The sequence below is a fragment of the Neophocaena asiaeorientalis genome, unplaced genomic scaffold, assembly GCF_003031525.2.
Source record: "Neophocaena asiaeorientalis asiaeorientalis breed wild unplaced genomic scaffold, Neophocaena_asiaeorientalis_V1.1 scaffold59, whole genome shotgun sequence".
Classification (NCBI taxonomy): domain Eukaryota; kingdom Metazoa; phylum Chordata; class Mammalia; order Artiodactyla; family Phocoenidae; genus Neophocaena; species Neophocaena asiaeorientalis.
The window spans coordinates 8,193,845-8,219,204 of NW_020174268.1; the positions used below are offsets into that span (position 1 = coordinate 8,193,845).

The 25,360-nt window shown below is 43.7% G+C and overlaps 1 protein-coding gene and 1 long non-coding RNA gene across 4 annotated transcripts in view; one reads left to right on the forward strand and one right to left on the reverse strand.

The window, feature by feature from the left end:
• Positions 1-211: 211 nt before the first annotated feature.
• Positions 212-20,872, reverse strand: LOC112406650 (uncharacterized). Its single transcript, XR_003004600.1, has 3 exons — positions 20,562-20,872; positions 760-955; positions 212-546 (listed from the first exon to the last, which is right to left on the reverse strand). It is a non-coding gene; the product is annotated as an uncharacterized LOC112406650 (long non-coding RNA).
• Positions 20,873-21,396: 524 nt separating this feature from the next.
• Positions 21,397-25,360, forward strand: part of WDFY2 (WD repeat and FYVE domain containing 2) — a 170,051-nt gene continuing 166,087 nt past the window's right edge. For 2 of the 3 annotated variants that reach the window (XM_024755532.1, XM_024755530.1), the window contains exon 1: positions 21,397-21,777. In XM_024755532.1, coding sequence (XP_024611300.1) covers positions 21,641-21,777 — 137 coding nt within the window. In that variant the 5' untranslated portion in view covers positions 21,397-21,640. The remainder of the gene's footprint in view (positions 21,778-25,360) is intronic. The other variant, XM_024755529.1, reaches the window with a different exon arrangement.

The window sequence follows — 25,360 nt, forward strand, 5'->3', positions numbered from 1 at the left end:
TTTATTTGTTTTTTTTTTTTTTATTCTTTTAGGTTTTTTTTTTTTTTTTTTTTTTTTTTTTCAGTACGCGGGCCTCTCACTGTTGTGGCCTCTCCCGTTGCGGAGCACAAGCTCCGGATGCGCAGGCTCGGCGGCCATGGCTCACGGGCCCAGCCGCTCCGCGGCATGTGGGATCTTCCCGGACCAGGGCACGAACCCGAGTCCCCTGCATCGGCAGGCAGACTCTCAACCACTGCGCCACCAGGGAAGCCCTATCCTCCTAGGATTTTTAAGGCAAATGCAAGCATGTGCAAATATATCTCTCACCTTATTACATAAAAGGTAGCCTACTATAGAGACTATTCTACAGTGTTCTATATCTTGCTTTTTTTCACTTACCAATACATCCTAAAGCTCTTTTCATATTAGCACATAGAGATCTTCCTTATTTGTTTCTCCCGCTGCTTATCATACCATCGTTTATTTAACCAGGTACCTTTTGCTGAACAAATAATGCAACAATGAAAAACTTCATACAGGTGTCATTTCATACATGTGGAGCTGCATCTATGGGATAAAATCACAGAAATACAGTTGCAAAATCATATATTTTAGTGTATTTGCTGGTTTCAAAATGAAAATTTTAGAGATAAATCTGATTGTCACTTGCCCTGCTTAAAGGCCTCCCCCAATTCCCCATCCCAATCAGAATAAAAACAAAAAGCAGTAAGACCCACAAGGCCATCCCTAATCTTAATCCTAAACAAGGCCTTCGCCTACCTCTTCAATGTCAACGTCTTTTTCCCTCTTTCTCTGTGGACTAAGCTCATTGGCCTTCATTCATCAATCTCATAAAATTATCTTTCGTGAGACGCGCAATTTCACTTTGTAGTTGATTTCCGTTGTGTTTGGACTGTATTGTCAAATATGTGTAAAAATCCAGTCATCAACTCGAGACTTGACAAAGAAATTGACCCTAGAAGGGGAGAATAGATGTTAATGTTTAATGGGGATGGGTATTTATAAGCAGTCATTTGATAAGTAAACGTTTCTAAGTTATGATGATTTTTACTCTCCTTTATAACTTCAAACTTCAGGGATTCAGAGAATGAATGCTGAGATAATGAGGACTTTCTATCATTCTGTAGCTGTGTGACCACAGATCCCAGACATATAAAGGTGGAAGTCTAACCTTACACAGAAATCCAACACGGTCGGAAAAGAACAGTGGGCTGGAAATGGCAAGCGCTGTGTTCTGCCACTAAGTAAGCTGTGGGAGCTTAGGCAGGCCATTTTATCTTTCTCTGCCTCATTTTATATGTATGAAAAGGAAGAAAATGGAATTCATCATGAGTCGCAACCTTTTCACTCCCCAGGGATTCCTTTTATTACCCCCCACTCATTTTTATAATATGTTGAGAAATTTTATCTACCGAAAGTTATTTGTTATAATTTATGTTACCATGTTCATTGCTCACTGTTAGCATGTTCATTGTTAATTTATCAACACTATATATAATTTTGAATTCTGTTTAGCATTAAATAATCAGCTGCTGTTGGTTGACCCAAAGCAAAGAAATTCATATTTTCATTTGCCTGTGTAGCTCTATCTTGTTTAATTCCTAAGGCTGGGAATCTCAGGACCTACATGACTGTAAGTTTCTTTACCAGTCTGGGAGTCAATGTCATGTATATAATCATCTAGTCCAGAGGATTTTTATTTTTATTTTTAAAATTTTTATTATTTATTTTTTTATATTTTCGCGGCACTGGGCGGCTTGTGGGATCTTTGTTCCCCGACCAGGGATTGAACCCGGCCCTTGGCAGTGAAAGCATGGAGTCCTAACCACTGTACTGCCAGGGAATTCCCTAGTCCAGAGGATTTTTTTTTTTTTTTGCGGTACGCGGGCCTCTCACTGTTGTGGCCTCTCCCGCTGCAGAGCACAGGCTCCAGACGCACAGGCTCAGCAGCCATGGCTCACGGGCCCAGCCGCTCCGCGGCATGTGGGATCTTCCCGGACCGGGGCACGAACCCGTGTCCCCTGCATCGGCAGGCGGACTCTCAACCACTGCGCCACCAGGGAAGCCCCTCCTGAGGATTTTTAGATGGTGCCTCACAGAGCCCTGGGGCTCAGAGCTGAAGTGACGGTAGGGAAGGAGGAGGTGAAGCAAGGAGATTTAGGGCCCCCAAACCTATTTTATCTAGAGTACCTCCACTTTTTTTTCTGTCCTGTATATTTTGTTCTGCCTAGGATTTTGTTTGAAGAAAGGGTTTAAGCTATTAAAAATAATTTGAAAAATACATCAATCAAACTCGATTGTATAGATGAGGATAATGAGGCTCAGAAAAGTTCAATGAAATTTGCCCAAGGTTACAGAGCTAATTAATGGCCAAATGTTCATTCAGTCAATCAACACATACTTATTGAACATTGTGGAAATTAAAATTATAAAACTTTGATTCAGTCTTGGTCTAAAAACAATCTATGGGTCACCATGATGTTTGATCAGAAGCATTAGGATAAAAGAACCTTCTTTTCTTTTTTTTTTGGCCACACCCCGTGGCTGGCAGGTTCTTAATTCCTCGACCGGGGATCAACAGTGAAAGCGTGGAGTCCTAACCACTGGACCACCAGGGAATTCCCTAAAGAATCTTATTTTCACGAACTGGTGGAGAATTGACATTAATGTGCATGGTACTCCTGTTTGGTAAGAAAAGGAAGAGAGGGCAGAAGAATATCTGCATGCTGGTGACCGCGGGAGAGCGATGAACAAAGAGTCCTGTTAGAAGACAGGCCAGGTGGGGTAAAGGTCTTATTTCAGTTTAAATTCTTAGGGGTTCTGTCTCTGACTGTCACACTATTGCTATTTTTTAGTGTCACAGAGGAGGAGCCAAGATCATCTATAAGGTTTTTTATTTCATTTCCCAAATTAAGCATGTTACCTCTAAGCTTGGAAAAACCTGTGGCTATGCGAAATGTGTTGATTTAATCTATAAGATATATTTGTAATAAAAGTCAATTGATTGAATTTGCTCAACTAAAGCTGATAATAAATTCTCTGGCCTTATGATAGTTTACCTACAACGGGGTGTTAGGTATGTTCGGTTTTTAGTCCAAAAACTACACACTCGCTGGTTGTAGCTTTCTTCCTGCAAACTATTTGAAATAAAGCGTGTCTTTGGCAGATTCAAAGACAAATGTACCACAAAGCCTCATTCTTTCTCAGCACCAATCAAGTCAGCCATTCTTCTAGGCATTGAGGATACAGCAATGAACATGTGGAAAGAGTTTCCTGCTTCCATGGACCAGAATTGGTTCTCTTGGTTTCTGGTCCAATGCTGTATCTGCTACACTGTGCAGACTGAAGACTCATTCTGCTCTTTTGCAAATACTTGTCATTACAGAGTGTGCTTATGTCTCCCCCATGTTATTTATTCATTTATTCCACAAATATTTATTGAGTAGCTTCTATTACCAGATTATGCTAAGTGCTAGGCATCCTGATATGAATTAGCTCTCAAGGTGCTCACAGACCTATGGAACAGAGAGTTGTAAACACATTTCAAACCAGCATAATAAGTACGATGGAGGGAGAGGAACGAGCTACAGACATACTACACAGCTGCAACTGATTAACTCCCTCTGGCACGATATCCAAACTTGGATTTGAAAGGTTAATAGAGGTTTCCCAGGCAAACCCAATGACGGCGGGAGTAGGAATGGCATATACAAAGGTACAGAAGAAACAAGAGAGAACATGCACATTCTCAGAACTATCTGCTGTTTGGTATTGATGGAGTTTGAAGCACGAAGTGGATGGGAGACAGGAAATTGATGGAATCTCTATGTAATGGCCTCTGTTTTCTCTGTGAGTGAAGAAAGACAGCATTTTTGGAGACTAAGGGAGGCAGAGGCTGGTAGGAAGTTTGAAGAGAGGTTTAAGAGAGCTGCTGAATTGTTTATAAAATAGAAAGGATTAGGGAAAAAACAGAAGGTCCATTCACGGGAGACTGGCCTAATTATAGTTCACTCGTGCGATGGAATGCTATGCAGCCAGGAAAAAGAATAGATACTGATATGAAAAGATCTACACGATATCTTATTTAGTGAAAAGAAGCAAGATGCAGAACTGTGTGTACTACTTTAACTTTTGTGTAAAAGGCAGTAGGAAATTAAAAATATTTCCTTACATGCATAAAATATCTCTGGAAGAATGCATGAGAAAGAGATAGCTTTGGTTGCTTATGGTAAGGGAAGCTTGATAGCTGGGTTACATTGTAGGGGGGAACACTTTACACTGTGCAGTTTTTATTTATTTATTTATTTGGTTGCACTGGGTCTTAGTTGTGGTAGGCAGGCTCCTTAGTTGCAGCACATGGGCTCCTTAGTTGTGGCATGTGACCTGTTAGTTGCAGCATGCATGCGGGATCTAGTTCCCTGACCAGTGATCGAACCCGGGCCCCTGCATTGGGAGCGTGGAGTATTATCCACTGTGCCACCAGGGAAGTCCCCTATACTGTATTGTTTTGAATTTTGGATCACAGTAATGTGTTATCTACTCAAAAATAATTTAAAACTCTAAAATTTTTTTAATAAAATGAAAAGGAATAGTTTCTTAGGACAATGGAAGATAAAACTAAATTTTGGCGTCAAGGCTATGTTCCTCTGGAACCTGGTACTTACGCCTAACTTGAGGAAATGCAAAGGGGAATCTTTATTTTCATTAGCGGAGCCTATTTGAGAAAGGTGATTTGGTTGAATCATGGGGATCAGAGCTGTAGAGAGTCTACAGAAAAACCTAACCAAGGCTTCTGGCTTGGCTTCTTGCAGCCCAGGGTCTCCAACCATGGCTTCTGCAGCTTATTTACAACATCTCTTTGGTTACATCCAAGCAGCCCCTTAAATTCCTTTACTGCACTTCTTGGTGCAAAACCATGTTGGTACAAAGTGAATTAAAACAGAACTTTGCTCTTCAGGAGCTAGGAAGTTAAAGGACCCTGATTATTTCATAATGCGTGAACAAATAACGAACAGGACTAATTTTTGCATGTGGATTGTTGAATCTGGTTCATTCTCTCACAAGCAAACCCTTTTATCTCTAAGCAAGTATATAAAGAAATGTTCTGGGTGTCCGACAGCAAGCCTGTGAAGTACTGTCTATGGGCCACATAACATCAGGGAATGAGGATGCAGGGATGACCAATCTGTCATCCCTGGGGTCTGGGACCACACGGGGCAATGACAGAGACATGAAGAGAACATTGGAATAAAATGTGGTCCTTGCTATCAGGGAGGCATGAACGAAATTCCGTGGGAGCCCAGAGGTAGGAGCAAGTAACTCTGCTTGGAAAGAGTTAGGAAGGGCTTCATGGAGGAGAAAATATGTAACCCAAGTCTTAAATAAGGAGTTGAAGTTGAGGGAGGTTGAGAAAGACATTCCAAGCAGGGAGAATACAGTGGGCAAAGGCAGTGAATATCAGAATAACATGGTTCGTTCATGGGACACCAAGCAGCTTGCTCTGACTCCATGGCAGCTGCTTTTCAGGGAGTGGCAAGTATCTGGGCTAGAAAGGAAGGTCCGGACAGGGTTACAAAATGTCTCGTGTGCCGGGCGAACAAGTTTAGACTTTGTCGTGTCAGTAAAACGCCATGCTCTCAGTCAACAGGCTCATTCGGTACTTTGCCATTACTCTCTAACCTGTTTTAAGCGGGTCGTCCTTCTGTTGGCTTTCATACTCTTGTTAGACACAGAACACGGATGTGGAAGGCAGGTTGGTAAACAGTGTTATCTTCCCCATTCTTCCTTTTTATTCTTCTCTCACATCTAATTAGTCATCAAAGTCTATTCTGTCAGAAATGCTTTCTTTGTTTTTGCCTTAGATCAACCATTGCTAAATTTGCCTGTGGTGAGTACTGGGCTAAAGGCTTTATACACACCACCTTATTCAACCTTCAAACAGTTCTGTGAGGTAACGTTTTAGTCAGTGTTCTTGGTCGCAGGCAACAGATGTCTTAAGTAGAAAAGCAATTTACTGGAAAGTTATCAGGCAACTCACAGAATTTATAGGAAGGTAGAAGACTAGGTTCAGGGAAGAGCCAAGGGAAGAAGCAGAGCACAAAGTTGGGATCCAACCTCAGCTACAATTCCCAGGACATGCCCCGCCATGCCTCTGGATGCTAATCTCACCACAGAGACTTCGAAGATTCTCAAGCTGACCACAGTGCCTTTGCATCACCACCCCCCAGCACAGAGAGGAGGGAGAGCATCAACTGGCTCTACTCAAAGCATGAGGAACAGCTTCTCTTTTGTGGCTTCCCAATCCCACTGGGATTCATTCAAATTAGGAAGGATGTCTAGATAATGCACTTCAAAAACGACAAACACCCACGAGTGCATTTTGTAGATGAGGGAATAGCCTTATAGCAGGTAGGTGAGGTAGTCAAGCAACTCAGCTAGTCAGTGGGGGAGCCAGGCTTGGAGCCCGAGTCAGCTTGTTTGCAAAGCCCACGTGTGATACAGTCCTTTGCACTGCCTTCTCTAAACCATCCCAGCTCCATTTCACAGCCCACACACCAGTCCACGCTCCCGTCACCTCGTCTGCATTACCGCCTCCTACCTGATCTCCCTGCTTTGTGCTCCCCCGTCTCAGTTCATTCTCTACACAGTTGCTAAGATAATATTTTTTGAGTACCATCCACATTACATCAACCACTTGTTTAAAAATCCATGACTCACCCCTTCGAGAGCCTTTCCTGATTGATATCATTCCACGCCGATCACTCAGTAATCAGTGAAATAACGTTGCTACAGTGCTATCACAGATGCATAATTTATACTACACTAGGTTATATTATGCATAGTCTCTAGCTATTCCATTGATGTGTGACTCTGCTAAGGTCGGAGAGCCTGTCTTCTGCTGCTTTTGCGACTCTAATGACAGATACTGGCATCTAACACCTTGACTGTCTTCTAACTGAATCCTGGGGCTCTCCAGGAGAGTTGTGGTACTATCATCAGTGTTATTATTTGCAGAGCACTTCTCATTGGCGAATTCATTATTAGCTTCCCTGACATTTCCCAACTGCTTCCTGTGTTTCTCCGCCATATATACCGTGCCCTACCTAGATTAAGTGTGTTACAAAATTGCTAACAATTTTATTTCAGCTTTTGGAAATGTTTCTTTACTCCACCCCCAAATACTATAAGTTGAGGAAAGGTAAAAAGTGGTATATCTTTTCTTTGAGCTGGGAGGTGAGAGGAAATATTATTTAGAGCATGTCCCTCCTTTCCAATTAGGAATAATAAAGGTTATATAAACATGGTGCACCACATGCGATTAGGGAATCTGCCTGGCCAGGTGACCAGCTTGAGTTTCCTATAAGAAAGCCTCTTGCCTGGTTCCTGAATTGCTTTCATATGGCAGAGGGCATCATTACAACTAATAATGCTCTGGACTCTCGAAAACTTCTAGATCTCTCTAAATCCAGATCAAGGAGGCCAAGGACCAGAGCGCTGTAGGTGTTTTACCTCCCACCTCTCTGTGCTCCAGTCTCTAGCAACATTTTTTGAAGACTTGTCTCTTTCTTGAGTTTATGACATCAGAAGAGGTCATACCTACACACACAGCACACAACTTGAGGATCGCTCCCACCACTAGAATGAACAAAACTCAGAATTTATTTAAACAATACTCATATATGCTGTGGTCTCTTCATAGATGTCAAGAGGAAGGATAAAAAGGTTAGGGTTTCTGTCTTCAAGGGGTTAACCTTCTGTATGGGGAGGCAAATCTATTAAACGTACAATTGATGAATAATGGGATGAGGCAATAAAGTAAGTCTATACTGGGTATAAGAATGGCACATGGAAGGGAGCAATCCACTCTGTTTGGTGGCGGGGCGGGGGTGTGGATACGCAGAGGCCTCACAGAGGATGAAATGCTTGAGCTAAGACTGAGGAAAGGGTAAGAATTTGCCAGACAGATGAAGTGGGGAAGAACATTCTAGGAAGAAAGCAGAGAGGTGCACCATGGGACGAAAGGCTTAGGTTATTGTCAGGTATCTTGGATTCTGAAGATGCTTATTGAGCACCCATTCTTTCCTTCTCTGCAAATTTCCTAGACAGGGGGTTGAGTGTAACTGACCTCACTCCCGGCTCCAGGGATGGGTCTTGATTGGCCTTAGCCAGCTGTCATAATCCATTCCCCCGTCATAGCTGGTTCCCAGAGAGGCAGGTCCTCCAGGCCTAAGAAAATCAGCCATGGCATTCCTCAGGTATATTAGTTCAGGGCTGGCTATGTCCAATCAGAAAGAAGCCCAGGACTTCGGCTTGAGAGTTGGGGAAGAGGAAGCATGTAAACCCGAGAGCCGCTAGTTTCCACTTTGTTACTTCAAGGGGAGCCCACCAGAGGAGAAAGACGTCACATGGAGCTAAGGGAATTGCAGAGAAATGGAGCCAAATGACCTGAACAAACTCTGACCAGAGATTAAGTGGAGCCTTGTGTTCCCTTCATTCTCTGAAAGATCAAGTCGGATTTTTTGTTACTTGCAGCCAAAATCATTCTACCTGACGCAGTGTCACTGGATTTGAGGTTGGAGGGGGTAGAAGGTGGGGAATGAATGGACTGGAGAGGTAGGCATGGGCCAGACGATGGGTATAGTTTCAACTCTAGAGACAGGGAAAGCTGTCAAAGGTTTCAGGCCGTGTTAGGGAGTAACAGGATCTGATGTGAGTTTTAGAACGATTACTCTAGCAGCGATGAGAAGCGTGGCTTCAAGGGAACACGTCTGGGGCCGTGAGAACAGGAAACCATGGCACATTGCCACTTCCTTCATCATGCCATTCAAGGGTGCATGTTCTAGCTCCTTTTTGCACGAATCTCAAAAGGGAATCAGATTTTTAAAAACGCTTAATCTGTGAACATATGAAATAGGACATAAATTCTTCAGGATTTTATACCTGGGAAGTAAGGATGTATGTTTCAGATGCCCATATAATTCCTCAGGGATTGAATGTAGGAGATCAAAGTTAGGGTTTTACTGTTTGGGCTAACAGTGATATGCTGGCCTCCTTCTGTTTCTCGGTAGAACTTCCAATTTGTTCTATATTCCCTCTTAACTCTATTTATTTGTCAGTGCAGTCTTTTTTCTCATTGTTTTGAGTTTTTTGTTTTTGCTTTTTTCTCCCTAGAGACAGGATGGCAGTTGAAGAAAGAGAAACGTTGAGTCAATTGGCACAAAAGCCCCTTTCCCATGGTATCTCTTCTCTTGAGGGGAATTAACCTGATGCTAACCAATTTTACTCAAGAGGAGGCATCGTTGATAACAAATATTTGTCCCAATCTCTTTGGACTCCATCTATTAATTGCCAAGTAAATTCTACTGATAGGAGCCATGTGGGTATGTGACTCTGCTCCACTTCACTGGAAACTGTTCTGTAAAGATATTAAGATTCAGTTAATCTTTCTGCTTGCTTGTCGTCGCTGAGCTTCCTCTTCATGCCTTGCACTGTGCTTGATACTGGGGACAATAGGAGAGGAAAGCTGAGTCTCTGCTTAAAAAGGCTTGTGGTATAAATGATGGGAAGTGTTTTCCTAAAACCAAGTCAATGAGGCCTAAGCAATAACACCGGTTCATATCTAAGATGGCTGTGTTATGTTGATCCTTAAACTCATGAGAGGTTTTAAAAAGCCTGATCGGATATATACAAAGAGTTTCAGATACCGTTCTGCCAGGACTCCAGGGACATTAGAATTTTGGTCATTGACCACTGACCTTCAGTCAAGGTCTTTGAGGATAAAGATGATCTCATTCTTTGTTAACAGAATCATTTCTCTCCCTCATGTGTATAATTTTAGATGGAAAATGGAGCCAAAAGCAGGTACTTGTAGAAAAATGTGTTACCCCCAAAGTTGCCACAATACACAAAATGTCCATTCTGTAAAGAACTGTAGTTATATGTGAGAGTTAGAGATTGTTTCCTCCAAATGAATAAACCATCTTGCCCAAATGGCAATAAATTTCACCTCTTCCCCATTTCACTATTTCCTATGGGCGATATTCATTCTCCAAAGTTCCCATTTAATTCCTTCTTACACTTTTTTTTTTTTCTCTTTTTTGGCCGTGCCACGTGGCTTGAGGATCTGCGGATCTTAGCTCTCCAACTAGGGACCGAACCTGGGCCCTCGGCAGTGAAAGTGCCGGGTCCTAACCACTGGACCACAAGGGAATTCCCCCTTCATACATTCTTTTAAACGTTATTTGATGTAGGAGATTTACAGCAAAACTGACCGCATACTTGTGCACCAGAACCCGAGCGTAGTCCTGACCTTTATTTTCAAACCAAAATCTTTTCACATCAACTCCTCTCCTCTGCTTGCTCATTGGACTCTAGAGCCAGTGACCCTCTAATGATAAAACCAAGATATGAACCAAATCGAGCTCTGTCCTTGACTTCGCAAGGGAGTTAATCACATCTAGAGCCTGGCTCAGAGCAGGCACTGAGCAAATATTTGCTGGATAAAAGAATAAATGAAGATAATGTCTAAGGAGTTGTGAGTTAGTTTGAGTTTTCTTGAGCTAAACTGAGGACTCTGGCAGATTTAAGACCCTTGAATGACAAGCTGAGGAGGTTATATTCTCATTTCTGCTTTCAGTCAGCAAGTTTTTGAGACCCACCCCACTCTAGGAATAATAGTCTCACTTCCTCTTGACCAAAGGCACTTGGGGTTCCTCTGCTCTTGGGTTCCTAAGGAGGGAGTTCACTGGTCACAGTCCCTGCCCCTTGCTTCAGCCCAGGTCGGGGCTAGTGTAAGGGCGGGTCTGCAGTGGCATCAAAGTTATTAGTAAAGAGAAAGCCAAGAAGGAACAGAAGCATACACTCTCTTCCTCCTTCTCTTTTCTTTCACTATTTCACCCTAACTGTCACCATTTCCCTAGAGTGGGTTCCCACTCCCACTTCATTCTACCCTGTCCTCCGAGTTCCTCTGCAGAACATTCCAGAAGAGCTGGTTTTCCTTTGAAATACAGATGACCCTAATTCCTGTTTATTGTTGGCAGGAATGCAAAATGGTGCAGCCACTTCGGAAGACAATTTGGCAGCGTCTCACAAAAATAGACATACTCTTACCATGCAATCCAGCAGTGTGGCTCCTTGGTATTTATCCAAAGGAGTTGAAAACTTAAGTCCGCACAAAAACCTGAACACGGATGTTTACAGCGGCTTTACTGATAATTGCCAAAACGTGGAAGCAACCGAGATTGAGTAGGTGAATGGTACCTTCAGACAATGGAATATTATTCAGTGCTAAAAAGAAATGAGCCATCAAGACGTGAAGGAACTTTAAAAAACATGTTACTAAGTGAAAGAAGCCAATCTGAAAAGCCTGCATACTGTATGATTCCACCTTTACGACATTCTGGAAAAGGCAAAACTATGGACGCAATAAAAAGATGAGTGGTTCCTGGGGGTGGGTGGCAGGGAGGGTGACTAGGCAGAGCACAGATGACTTTTAGGACAGTGAAATTATTCTGTATGATACTATATGATGGATACATTTCATTATATTCTTTACTTTTATTATTATTTTGTTGGCCGCACTGCATGGCTTGTGGGATCTTAGTTCCCCAACCAGGGATCTAACCCACACCCTCGGCAATGAAAGCACGGAGTCTTAACCACTGGACCGCCGGGGAATCCCCTATACATGCCATTACATGTTTGTCCAAACCCATAGGATGTACAACACCAAGAGGGAACCCTAAGTTAAATGATGGACTTGGGGCGATAATGATGTGTCATTGTAGGTTCACCAGTTGTAACAAAGGTACCACTCTGGCAGGGGAGGCTGTGCGTATATGGGGACAGGGGAGATGTGAGAAATCCCTGTACTTTCTGCTCAATCTTGCTGTGAACTTAAAATTGCTCTAAAAAAATAAAGTCTATTCAAAACATACATAGATGGGTAGTTAGATGATACAGCTGTAGATGTAGATATAGATACAGATATAGATATAGTTATAGATATAGAAATGAACTTTACTTCAGACCTTTGAGTACATGAAAACCTATTTTTAGCCCAAGGTTTCCTGGGCTAAAGAGGAGTGGGGAGGATTGAAGAGGAAGATTAAGGAAAAAGCCTTGCAAAAGCCTTGTGCTTGCTTCCAGCACAGGTAAGTAGGTGAAAAATCACAGGCTGTTTTCTGTTACTCAATGGGCCCCCCCACCAAAAAAAAAAAAAAAAAAGACATTGGTCTGATCAGAAACATTAGCTGCTACCAGTGGAAGAGCATGCAGGCTGGCTAGTCTCTCATTCTGGGAAAGGAAGGGCAACGGGAGATGGGCCCTGTGCTTGGAGACCCAGCCCTCTGTATCTCGGATCACTTTTCCTGTACCCTTCCATTGGATTCCCAGGTCTGTGGTTCCCGGATTACCCTAGACACCAAGGGCCACCTGCATCAGAATCACCTGACACGCTTTATAAAAAGTCAGATTCTCAGGTCAAGCTCCCAGAAAACCAAGTTCAGCCATTCAGGGATAGGATCCAGGAATTTTCCAGAAGTTCCCAAGGCACTCAAGTGCAGCCGGGTTTCAGAAGCAAAAAACCCTTGTTGCCGAGGGAGTCCTAGTGCCTGCTGCTGGAAAGGGAATGGGGAAGGAAGGGAGGAGGGAAACAAATGGAGGGATGTTTATCTGATGTTCCTGGATGTAATTTAAAAGATATTCTTCTGGAGAAGCATCATTCGTCATGGAAGTCCTATGCCAAGGGACTGCTAGTTCTGCACTGGAGGGAATTTGTGAGCCTGCCTGGGACCCACAAATGCATATCTGAGTCAGCAAGAAAATTCAGAGTTCAAAACAATGAATGCCAGACTTCCAATAAAGACGGAATCTCTATTCTCAGATTTTTGCCCTTTGAAAAGTTGGGACTTCTGCTGCAAGATGCTGTGGCCCTGACTTGTGACCCAGTTCTGATCATTAGATTTCTCCTTTGTTTTGAGACTAAGTCATCATCTCCACCCTTTTTCTTCTGTCCCCATGTTTTCCCTGTGGTCCCCTTCCAAGTCCTTCTCAGCTTTCCCCTCTTCCTTTAGAGGAGCTACTTGCCAGACGCTGGCCTCTTCCTTCAGATGATCTTATTCTTGTTTCACAACAACTCTGGGAGTTTGGTGCTGTAATGTTACAGATGAAGAAAGGGGGGCTCCAACAGATTCAGTGACTTGCTAAAGGACACACTGGCAAGTGGCTCTACTCCCATCTTGCCCCCTAGTTTTGACACCTAGGACCCTGTCTAGGCCTCCTACTCAGAACACCAGTCCTTCAGACCCGGGCCCTACCTTGCTTTCCTACGTTGTCACCTCAGATTTGAATGCCCTGCTCTTGAACCCAAGCCTGGAGGTGGGTGCACAGCTGCCTCTCCGATGTCCTTGCTGCTCACTGACTGCCTCTGGCTCTCACACCAGTATCCCAGACCCCTCTCGCTAAGTGTGGGTTTCGTCTGATGAGGCCGGATCCCCAGATCCCTGCTGCATTAGGGAAAACCCAGTTCTTCTCCTGTGTTTCTCCTTTACTCTCACACAACTTCCGCATGCACACTTCTGACACTAGATGTGTGGGGTTATTCTCCCATCAAGCAATTCTCTGACACCAGCTGGGTGTCCTATACTTTAATTCAATTCTGACACTGTCTACCCGGAGAGAGCACCAGTTCCCATAAGTTAAGGGCTCAGTCCCTGAGACTGCCCCCCCACTTCAGATGCCAACTGAAAGTAGTAGGTCTCCAGGTCACCCCCACTTCTGTCCAATTTGGCTATAAATCAGAGGTTCCCACCACCCCCTCCTCTAATTCAACTGATTTGCTAGAATGGCTCACAGAACTCAGGGGAACACTTATGTTTACCAGTTTATTAAAGGATCTGATAAAGGATACAGATGAAGAGCCAGATGAAGAGATACATAGGATGAGATCTGGGAGGGTCCAAAGTGCAGAAGCTTCTGTTCCTGTGGAGTTGGGGTCCATCACCCTCCTGGTGTGAATGTTCTCACCAGCCTGGAAGCTCACTGAACTCCCTACCCTTGGGATTTTGTGGAGGCTTTCTCACATAGGCATGAGCAATTATTAACCCCACTTCCAGCCCCTCTCCCCTCATGGGGTGGGGGTGGAGGGGGGGCAGTGCATCTGCAAGCTTCTAATCACAGCTTGGTCTTTCTGGTGACCAGCCCTCATTAGAACAAGAGATGTTCCTAGTGCTCTTATCACTTAGGAACTTACAAGGGTCTTCAGAGTTCTGTGTCAGACACCAGGGCAGAGGCCAGTGTGTATGTTTCTTACTATTTACACCTGCCCAGCTTTCTATTGCCGGACTAGATTGCTGAGGATGAGCCAGAAAAATACATGCTGCTTACTATTAGAACAAGCTTTGAATTCAGCTCTGACCCTTTTCCCTAGACTCACCTTGCTTCCTATAACTGGCCTTCCAAGAGTGAGGAATCAATCCAAAAGAAGTTGCCTTGGTCCAATTATTAAGCACAATTCTTCTCGTTTAATGCTTCCCTAAAAGCTCCATGTCCTGCTGGAGTGGCAGCCCCCTTTCTGTTTCCTAGATCAGTGGTATCCAAACTGCGGCCTGTGGAGCTCTGCTCCGTGAAAACTTGTCAAGTGGTACACGGACACACATCATTATAAGGGTATTCATTTCCAGATCCTCAACATTTTTTTTTTTTTTTTTTTGCGGTACGCGGGCGTCTCACAGCTGCGGCCTCTCCCGTTGGGGAGCACAGTCTCCGGACGCGCAGGCTCAGCGGCCATGGCTCACGGGCCCAGCCGCTCCGCGGCACGCGGGATCCTCCTGGACCAGGGTACAAACCCGCGCCCCCTGCAGCGGCGAGTGGACTCTCAACCACTGCACCACCAGGGAAGCCCCCCAGATCCTCAACTTTTATAGGTACTTTTTCCTAAAACCAATTTGCCTGAGGATCTGCCTGCATTTATGTCAGATGTTCTCCCATCTCATAAACTTTCCCCACTCCATGTCTTACTGTGGTGCTTTGCATGGGGTAAAAACAACAACAAAAAGGTACTACAAAATATTGATTTGGGGACTTCCCCGGTGGCGCAGTGGTTAAGAATCCGCCTGCCAATGCAGGGGGCACAAGTTCGATCCCTGGTCTGGCAAGATCCCACATGCTGCGGAGCAACTAAGCCCGTGCTCCACAACTACTGAGCCTGCGCTCTAAAGCCTGAGCGCCACAACTACTGAAGCCTGCGTGCCTAGAGCCCGTGCTCCGCAACAAGAGAAGCCGCTGCAATGCGAAGACGGTGCACTGCAACGAAGAACAGCCCCCACTTTCTACAGCTAGAGAAAGCCCGTGCGCAGCAAGGAAGACACAATGTCGCCAAAAATAAGTTTAAAAAATAAAAATTAAAAAAATATTGATTTGGTGGAAACTTTTGTATCGAGATATAATTGATGTCTTAGTTTCAGGTGTACTACAACATGATTCAATACTTGAATATATTGTGAAATGATCACCACAAGTCTAGTTATCATCCATCACCACACATAGCTACAATTTTTTTCCCCTTGGGATGAGAATACTGCATCATTACATCCCCAGGACTCATTTATTTTATAACTGAAAGTTTGTACCTTTTTGACTACCTTCACCCATTTCACTCACCCTCCATCCCCTTAGGGGATTTCCCCTATCCCCCTTAGGGGGAAACTCTAATGGTTTCTAAGGCAAGTTAACTCACAGATCTTTCTGGCCTTCTTTATAAGTATTCCTGATAAGGGAGAAGAAACAAGGATATTTTGGCTCCTCTTAAGAGGTTTTGAATTCTATAAAGCAGAAATGGGGGTGCATATATCTTTTCTAATTAATGTTTTTGTTTTCTTCAGCAAAATACGGAGGGGTGAAATTGCTGGATCATATGGTAGTTTTGTTTTTTATTTTCTGAGGAAACTTCATACTGTTTTTCATAGTGGCTGCACCAATTTACATTCCCACCAAAAGCGCCACCAGGGAAGCCCCAACCTCTCCATATCTTTGTCAACATTTGTTATTATCTGTATTCTATTTTAGCCATCCTAATAGTTGGAAAGTGGTATCTCATTGTGGTTTTTGTTTGTTTGTTTGTTTGTTTTTTTATTTGCGGTAAGCAGGCCTCTCACTGTTGTGGCCTCTCCCGTTGCGAAGCACAGGCTCCAGATGCACAGGCTCAGCGGCCATGGCTCACGGGCCCAGCCGCTCTGTGGCATGTGGGATCCTCCCGGACCAGGGCACGAACCCGTGTCCCCTGCATCGGCAGGCGGACTCTCAACCACTGTGCCACCAGGGAAGCCCCTCATTGTGGTTTTGATTTGCATTTCCTTGATGACTAATGATGTTGAGCATCTTTTCATGTGCTTATTGGTCATGTATATATATTCTTTGGGGGAATGTCTATTCAGATTCTTTGCCAATTTAAAAATTGGTTTATTTGTCTTTTTACTATTGAATTGTAAGAGTTACTTATATATTCTAGATATAAGTCCCTTGTCAGATATATGATTTGCAAAAATTTTCTCTTGACAATGTGATTTTTGACATGTAACTCAGAAAGAATTCAAAGAGTTGAGTAGCACTGATATAACAAGACTCGTTCCACTCACATATATTGGGTTGGCCAAAAAGTTCCTTTGGTTTTTAAGTAAAAATAAAAGACACATTCTTCATTTTCACCAAGAACTTTATTGAACAACATATTCACCCTTTTGTTCCACTACCTTCTGCCATTTTTCAGGCAACTTCACAATCCCATCTTCCCAAAACTTTTTATCTGTTTGAGCAAAGAACTGTTCCAGGTGCTTTTACAGTCTTCCAGGGAATTGAAATTTTTTCCATTAAGAGAATTTTGTAAACACCGAAATAAATGGAAATCTGAAGGTGCAATGTCTGGTGAATATGGTGGACGAATCACAACTTCCCAGCCAAGCTCTAACAGTTTTTGCCTGGTCATCAAAGAAACGTGCGGTCTTGCGTTATCCTGATGGAAGATTATGTGTTTTCTGTTGACTGATTCTGGATGCTTTTTGTTGAGTGCTGCTTTCAGGTGGTCTAATTGGGAGCAGTACTTGTTGGAATTAATCATTTGGTTTTCCGGAAGGAGCTCATAATAGAGGACTCCCTTCCAATCCCACCATATACACAACATCACCTTCTTTGGATGAGACTGGCCTTTGGTGGGGTTGGTGGTGGTTCATTTCACTTGCCCCATGATCTCTTCTGTTCCACATTATTGTATAGTATCCACATTGCATCACCTGTCACAATTTGTTCTAAAAACGGAACGTTTTCCTTACGTTTAAGTAGAGATTCGCTGGCGGAAATATGGTCAAGGAGGTTTTTTTCGCTTAACTTATGTGGAACCCAAACATCAAAGTGATGAATTTAACCAAGCTGGTGCAAATGATTTTCAACACTTGATTTGGGTATTTTGAGTATGTCTTCTATCTCCTGCATGGTATATTGTTGATTGTTCTCAATTAATGTCTTGGTTTGATTGCCATCAACTTCAACTGGTCTACCTGACTGTGGAGCATCGTCCAGCGAGAAATCTCCAGCATGAAACTTGGCAAACCACTTTTGACATGTTTGATCAGTCACGGCACCTTCTCCATACACTGCACAAATTTTTTTTACCTTTCTTGAAATAATAAAGCATAAATGGCTGAAAATGTTGCTTTCTTTCTTCCATCTTCAATATTAAAATGGCTACACAAAAATTCACCAATTTTGATGTCTTTTTTTAATTGCACGCTGATATGACAGCTGTCACATACAGTCTAACAAAATTGTTTTGACTGAAGTTAAAGACAACAAACCATCTTATGGAAAAAATAAACGAACATTTTGGCCAACCCAATATTTATATAAATGAGATTTCTTAGCCCTTATATTTACAAGATAAAATATAGGAATAGAATTCATCCTGAATCCTCTTAATTCTAGCAGTAAATCATTATTTATCCTTGGATACAGGGGAATGTAAAAACGTAGCCTTGTTCATCTTGAATAATAATTCTCATTAAACATTCTAGTTAAAATTTACTTTTTATGTTTAATAATTTTTATATACATTTCTAATATACTTATGTTGTTTTGACCTATTGTGTACTAGCAATTGTAAGGATCAGTTAATGTAGAAGAAACTTTTAAAAATCAGAGCTTTGTGGCCTTAGTATATTAAGTAAATCGTAGAATTTAAATATATATACATTTTTTTTGTTTGTTTCAGATAGTATTACAGGGAAATCAATAAAAGATCATCAAGCGTGAACTATTTACAACAAATGTTAATATTTACAAGATGCTAGAACTCAGACTTTTTGGAATATTTGAATTTATATACTGAAATTCTTCAAAATTCTTTAAGGTGGAATATGAACAAAGGAGTTTGAGAATCATTTTTCTAGCAGTAGTCTACTTCTTTCCGTCTTTAATCTCCATTAGAATGCCCTTTCCTGAGGGTGGGGAATTGGGGCTGAGTGGTCTTAGATTCCCTGAGAGTTAGCAAGAGTTCCCAACCTGGGTCTCTGATACTTGTGTGCCTTGAGAAATTGCACGTAAAATTGCACGTAAAATATAAGTGTACATATACATACACTCCCCCACTCCAGTTGATCTGTAATATTCAACTGATTTTTCATAAGGTCTGTGACCTAAAACGTTTAAGAACTACTGTAACTGCTACCTTCCTCTCACCCGCCTATTAGTACACCTCATTTATCTCATGCTAGGCCTTTCTCTTGGGTACCAATTAATCACTTGTTGCCTTTACCATACCGCTATTATCGTCTACCTGCTGGATATCATCTGCAGTTTTGTGTCTTCTCCCAAGGATCACCCGATCCCAGGAATTAGGGCAAGTTCCAGATACCAGTCTTTCCATTATGCTCTAGTGGAACAGAGTTAAACAAATCCGGAATGGCCTTTCTATTCATTTATTTAACGAATACTTAACAACATGCCTCCTGATATGCCAGGTACTATTCTAAAGGCTAGGAATACAACGATGAACAGGCAGACAGGTCTTTCCTCTCCCAGTGTTTCTCTTCTGGAAGAGGAAGACTAAGAACTAAATAAGAAACACACAAGATTATTTTGGGCAGAAGTAAGTACTGTGAAGAAAACAAACCCGGGTGATGTGACAACGAGTGTTATGAAGAAGTAGGGTTCAGTTGGAAGGTCAGGACTCTTTAAGGAGCTAACATCGGAGCTGAAGCCTGAGTGGTGAGAAGAAAGTAGCCGAGAGGTGAACATAGTTGGTGCAAAGGCCACCAGGAGGAAGGAGGTTGGTGTTTCTGGGGAATTTCCAAGCCAGAGCTTGGAAAGTACTGAGCAGAAGAGGTGAGGTTGGAGAGGCGTTTCATCCCGAGTGCAACAGTAAGCCAATGATGTGTTTTAAGCAGAGGAGGAACTGATCTGGTTTATATTTTAAGACAAAATCCTTCTGGCTACTTTGATAAAAATGGATTGTATGGGTTCAAGAGAAGAAATAGAGAAAGCAGTTAGGCTACCATGGTAGTAGAGGCCAGAGATTATGGTGACTTGGACTGGGGTGGAGATGATATAAATGGGAAAATTCAAGATATACTTTGGAGGTGGAGCTGATAGGACTTCTAAATGGTCTGGATAGAATTGTGAAGGAAAAGAGAAGAGTTAAGGATGACTCCTAGGAAGTTAGTTTTGAAAAAGTGGGTGAATGATGCAGTAGATTTAAAGATACTATTTGGGAATGTTTGGAACACCTATTAAACAGTTAAGTGACAAAGTGGAGTAGCTTTAGATACATGAGCCTGTAGTTAGAAATGTGGTCAGGGTAGAGATTATTATGGGAGTCAGGAGCTTATGGATGGTATTTAAAACCACTGTGGCAGGCTGAATAATGTCCCCCTGAATATGTCCATGTCCTAAGTCCTGGAATCTTAAAGAACCTACTGTGTATGAAGGCACTTAAAATCTGTCACTTGTAAGCCTCACAACAACCCAAGGTAGGTGTTATTATCCTCTACTTGGCAGATGGGGAACTGGAGGCTCAGAGAAGTGGAAAGCCCTGTTTTGCACTGTGCTTTGAGACAGGTCCAGCTTACCTACCGCCTCGGCTGCCCCAAAACCTGCCTTATAAAATGCATTTCTACGCGGCCTGTCCCATTCTTTGTCTAGCTCTGGCATATTATTTTTCTCACCTTCAGAGCCCTTGCCAGCCCAATTACACCACAGAGACCGTGACCACTCCTCAGCTAGCTTGTTAACTGTGGAAGGGCTTAGTGGGATTATCACATAACCAACTACTCCGCATGCCAGGCCCTTTGCCAGGCACCTAACATGCATTCACAAATCACAGATTACTCTATCCATCGTCTCTGGAGCAATCTAGAAAGGAAGGATTACTGGGGAATGGGAAGAAGTCAGGAGCAGGGGCGCCTGAGTTCAAGTCTTGGGGTGCTATAGCCCTAACTTGAAGCTAAAGTAATCCTGGTCTAGTAACTTAACCATCTAAGAAAACGAGGAGGTTAACACTACAGATCATCTCTAACCTCTATCAAGGATGCTTGCATGACAGCTTTTCTTCTTTTCCCACTCCTGGAGCTCCACTATTATGTGCAGTGGCAGGGCCGTAGCGACTGTCTGCTCCGCGATGGCTGCCCTTCAGTTCCCTGCCTTAGAGGCCAGACCCAGCCGTGACTCGGCCAGTCGCCCGGGAGGCCGCGGAGCCCCTCAGGCCAGGAGCGGTGAGAAGTGGGCGACAGGTCATTTCAGGACAAGGAAGCGATGGCTCTGAAAAACTACAACTCCCAGAAGCCCGTGGGGTTGCCAATCGGAGGCCTGTGGCTGGTGCGTCTTGGGAGCTGTGAACCACGCTTCATTGCAAGGCCGCGCCGGACAGGTAACTCGGGCGCATGCCCAGTCACGTCCCCACTAGCTCAGCTTCTTTCCTTCCTGCGGGTTACTTCTCTTTCCGGCCTCGCCCAGGCGCGCTTTTCCCCGCCCCACCTCCGCCCCCTTTTCAGGGATTTCGGGGTGGGCGGGGCCACTGGCAAGCGCGTTCCCAGGAGTGTGTACGCGCGCGTTCACGGGAGATTAAAGAGGGAGGGGACTAAATACTGGGTGTGGAAGGTGGCGAAGAGGCCGCGGATCATGGAAGGCGCATGCGTTCTAGAGGCGGTGCCGCGCGGCTTCGGGAATGGCGGAGGGGCGGGGTGGAAATGGGCTCGTGGCCTGACGCATGCGCATTGGGCCGCCAGCGCCCCGCCTCCTTTTTCAGTTTCCCCTCCTCCTCCACCACCCTTCCGGAAGTGCAGCCGCCCTGGCGCCCACCAGCGGCCACCCCCTGCGGCAGGCTCCGCCCCCGCCGGCCCCGCCCCCCCCGGCTCTCCGCCCCCTCCTCCGGTGGTGGTGCCGTGTTGCAGCGCAGGTCGTGGAGGTTTCGGTGCCCGAAGCCGGGAGCGCGGAGTCGTTCCCGGGAGCGCCGGCCAGGCTATGATCGCGGGTCCCCGGCGGCCCGCTCCGGCCAACCAGAGTCCCTGTCTCAGCTTGTGCCCGTGCCCGAGCGGTCTCCTCAGCTCGACCCCGCGGCGCAGTTGGCGGCGGCGCCCGCAGTGCGCCCCCTCCTCCGATGGCGGCAGAGATCCAGCCCAAGCCGCTGACCCGCAAGCCGATCCTGCTGCAGCGGGTCGAGGGGTCTCAGGAGGTGGTGAATATGGCCGTGATCGTGCCCAAGGAAGAGGGCGTCATCAGTGTCTCGGAGGACAGGTACGAACCGCTGCCCCTCGGCCGCGAGGAGGGGCGGGACGGGCCGGCGGTCCCAGAGCCCGCTTCAGGGGCTGTGCCTCCACGTCGGCGCGAGTGTAGAGCGCTCTCCCAAGTTGTTATTATAATGCGCATCCTGGTGCTGCCGGTGTCCAGCTGCGCGTGGCCGCCGCTGCGTGGCTCCGGAAAGCGGAGCCCGGACAGCGGCGTTCTGTCTGGCCTTGCCCGGGTGGCGCCTGCCGGGGCCAGGGTGGCCCTTGGACTAACGGTGCACCGGCCACTGGACCTTGGTCCAGCTCCTAGGACAGGAAGGGGAGAGGGTGGAGCTGCCCAGCCCTGCAGGTGTGTGCGTGGGGAGGATGCTCCAAGCCGCTTGTGTGACATAACTAAGAGGTTTTGAGAACTCTGGTATAGTTCTTAAGGCTCCAGACCCAGGAAAGCAAATGCCACTCCCTTCTCCCAGACATTCCCACCGAATCCAGATCTCCCAGACATCTTACACTGAATTCAATGAATATTGCAAGTTGTGAAGAGTATTAGGGCTTCTGCCCAGGAGAGGTGACTTCTCTGCTTTGCCCTCCTTGTCTCTTCAAGCTCAAGGGGAAGCTCCTAGAACTTTCAAGGGACCACTGCTGCAAATAGCTCTCGAGTTCCTTCCCTTTGCTTGCTTCCTGTCTTTTTGCCTAATTTTGCTTAATTTGCCGAAGTAGAACTAGTTGTTCTGCCTTTAGTATTCTCCCTTGTTTTTCAGACAGTGCGTTTTTTGCTTTAACTTAATGACCTTTAATGCAGAAATTATGCAGAGGAAGCTAGTTTCCAGAGGAATGAAGCTTGAATGTAGTAGTTATGGTTTTGATCCGGAATTGTTGCTTTTATAATATCAACTAGTATTCTAAAAAATGTCACATTATAGAGGTATATGTCAAGGAGCTTTTAACCTTAAAATAGTAGTTACGTTTTCTTAATGTAAGTTCAAATTATGCTGAGGTAGAAAATATTTTTTTCTTGGTGACTTGTAAAATTTCCAGGTAAAGGTAAAGCAACAAAGTGTTCATACTGTCTTTATAGTCATTTCAGTGCTTTGCATACAATGTGGCTTCAAAAAATATGCCTGAAAGGTCTATTCATATCATAGGTTCTTCAGTATAACTAGGATGACTATATTAATGACATATTTTTGTCTACATCATACTCCATACAAATGGCCAAATGGTGCCTGATTCACTTCCTGTGCAGATTCAAGGGAAAACATTGTAAACATACACCAATGGCAAGCAGTCTGCCAAGAACAGAAGAAATTCATGGCTGCAGTGGAATACATGGATGTAGAAACCATTTGAAATTCACGAAGAAGGCTTATGAGTGTTTAACTTTTCCATGGAGGCAAAATTCTACAAAAGAGATTGCTTCTGGACCTAGAAATTCTTTGTCACAGAATCGTGTTTTAAAAAGAATATATTGATAGACATCACTTTCTCTGTCTGTAACTACTGGAGATGAAACTGCTCAACCGAACTGCGGTAGGAAATTCATAAGTAAGTTTGTTGAATCAAGTAAGAGAGGCAGAAAGGTAGCTAAACCTAAGCTCCTTTAATAATTAGTTTTGAAACTTTTTGCTTTGGTTGATGCTTTGGGAGTAGAGGTTAGTTTTCATAGTTTTTTTTTTTTCCTAAGTGTTCAAAGGGATCTTAGAGGTTATTTGCTGTAACGGCTTCATTTTACAGATGAGAAAATTAGGCCAGAGAATTTACCTGCCCAAATTCATGTAGCTAGTGGTGGAGCCGGGCCTGGCTCCTGTCTTCTGATTTCCATTTCACTGTGTTTATCCTGAAGGAAACAGCTTTAGTCGGGGTGCATTTCAGAGTATTTGGAGAAGCTGAAGTCGTGTATATGACAGAGTGAAGATAAGTTTCATTTGATTATGGGACAACATAAATGCAATGTTTAGCTATTTATTAAGCTTAATTTTCACTTTCCCAGTTTACAGTGTGATAGAAGATATTTTATTATGCAGTTGCTGTTAAATAAGTAAAGCTAGGATTTATTCTTTACGTATCTTTTTATTATTATTCAAGTTGACCAGTCTGTGTTTCTGTAGGTCATATAGTCACATGTGATAAGAACTTTGTTATTTAGAGTTCAGTTTCTATTATGGTTTCCATTAAAAGAGAACTGATCTGTATTCTTGCTTTTCAAAATCCAGTGTCACTGTCAGTTGACATAATGATAAAGATATGAAGAGAGAATATTGATTTTCATCAAAACCTACCAAGCCATTTCCGTCAACCACTTCAGTTAGAAACTTAGTAGTTTTCATTCCTGAACTGTAAGGTTAAGCCACAAAATATTGTCCCATTCCTGAATGGCAGTGTCCCGTAAGTTCTTTTGAAACCTTGGTTTTCCTTTTTGACCTCTGATTCCCAATAGCCTTTGAAAACGCTTAACATTTTCCATCTATAACAGTGTTACAGGTACTTGTTATCCATTTATCTTCTTCTCCATGAATTCCCTAAGATGTTATGTGCGTCTTACTCATTGTAATATCTGTAAGGCCTAGTATGGTGGCTGGCACACAGTAGGCCCTCAAGAAACATTTGTTGTGTTGGTGACTGGTCTTTTTCTTGTTCCTGAAAGCACAGCATCTTAACTGTTGTAGACATTTCATTGATATTTGTTTGAATGAACTTTATGACAACCTGTGAAAGTTCTGTTGGACAAATGTACGGAAAAGGATTGGACTGGATGGCCTTTAAAGGTGCCTTAAAACTTTGAAAGTCAATGCATTGCTTCATTCATTCCATCAACAAACATTTGAGTCCCTACTGTGTTCCAAGCACATGTGTACACTTCATTGGTGAAAATGACAAGGTCCTTTCAAGATACTCACAATTTATTTGGGGGGGGGGGCAGATTTTAGAAGAATATAAAACCACAAACTCTAAGATTTAATATTGAAAAGAGAATTTTTAGATGAGGAAGAGTATCTGGATTCCACAGCCATTGTTGTTCCCTAAATTTTACTTACCTTTGGAGGATTCTTTCACTTGGACTACCATTTTCACCCTACGGCTGCCTTTAGTCGTGGGCTGGTGATATTCTAATCTTCAGGCCCAAGAGTGGTAAAAACCCTTACCCTCAGTTAAGCACAGTTGAGCACAGTTAAGACAGACTGGACCTTTACTGGATACCAAGGGAGAAAATATAAGGAAATAGAAGAAATATAAAAACGGGAGTTCCCTGGTGGTCTAGTGGTTAGTGGTTAGGACTCGGCACTTTCACTGCCGTGGCCTGGGTTCAGTCCCTGGTTGGGGAACTCCCGTAAGCCTCACCTCACAGCCAAAAAAAAGAAAAGGAAGAAGAAATATAAAAACGGTCTGACTTACAAGTATAGATTTGTGGTGCTATCATAAAATGGAATTTGTTCTCAGAACTCACTGTCCTTATCTGAGTCTGTCTTTGCTTTGGTTGTAGCTGGATTCTGTCTCCAAAGAATATGCCCAACTTTGGTACATTGGGTTCCTCATTTCCCAGCTTCTGTCTGGACTGTCTCTTCTGAGTGACTGCCTTTTTTTTTTTTTTTTTTTTT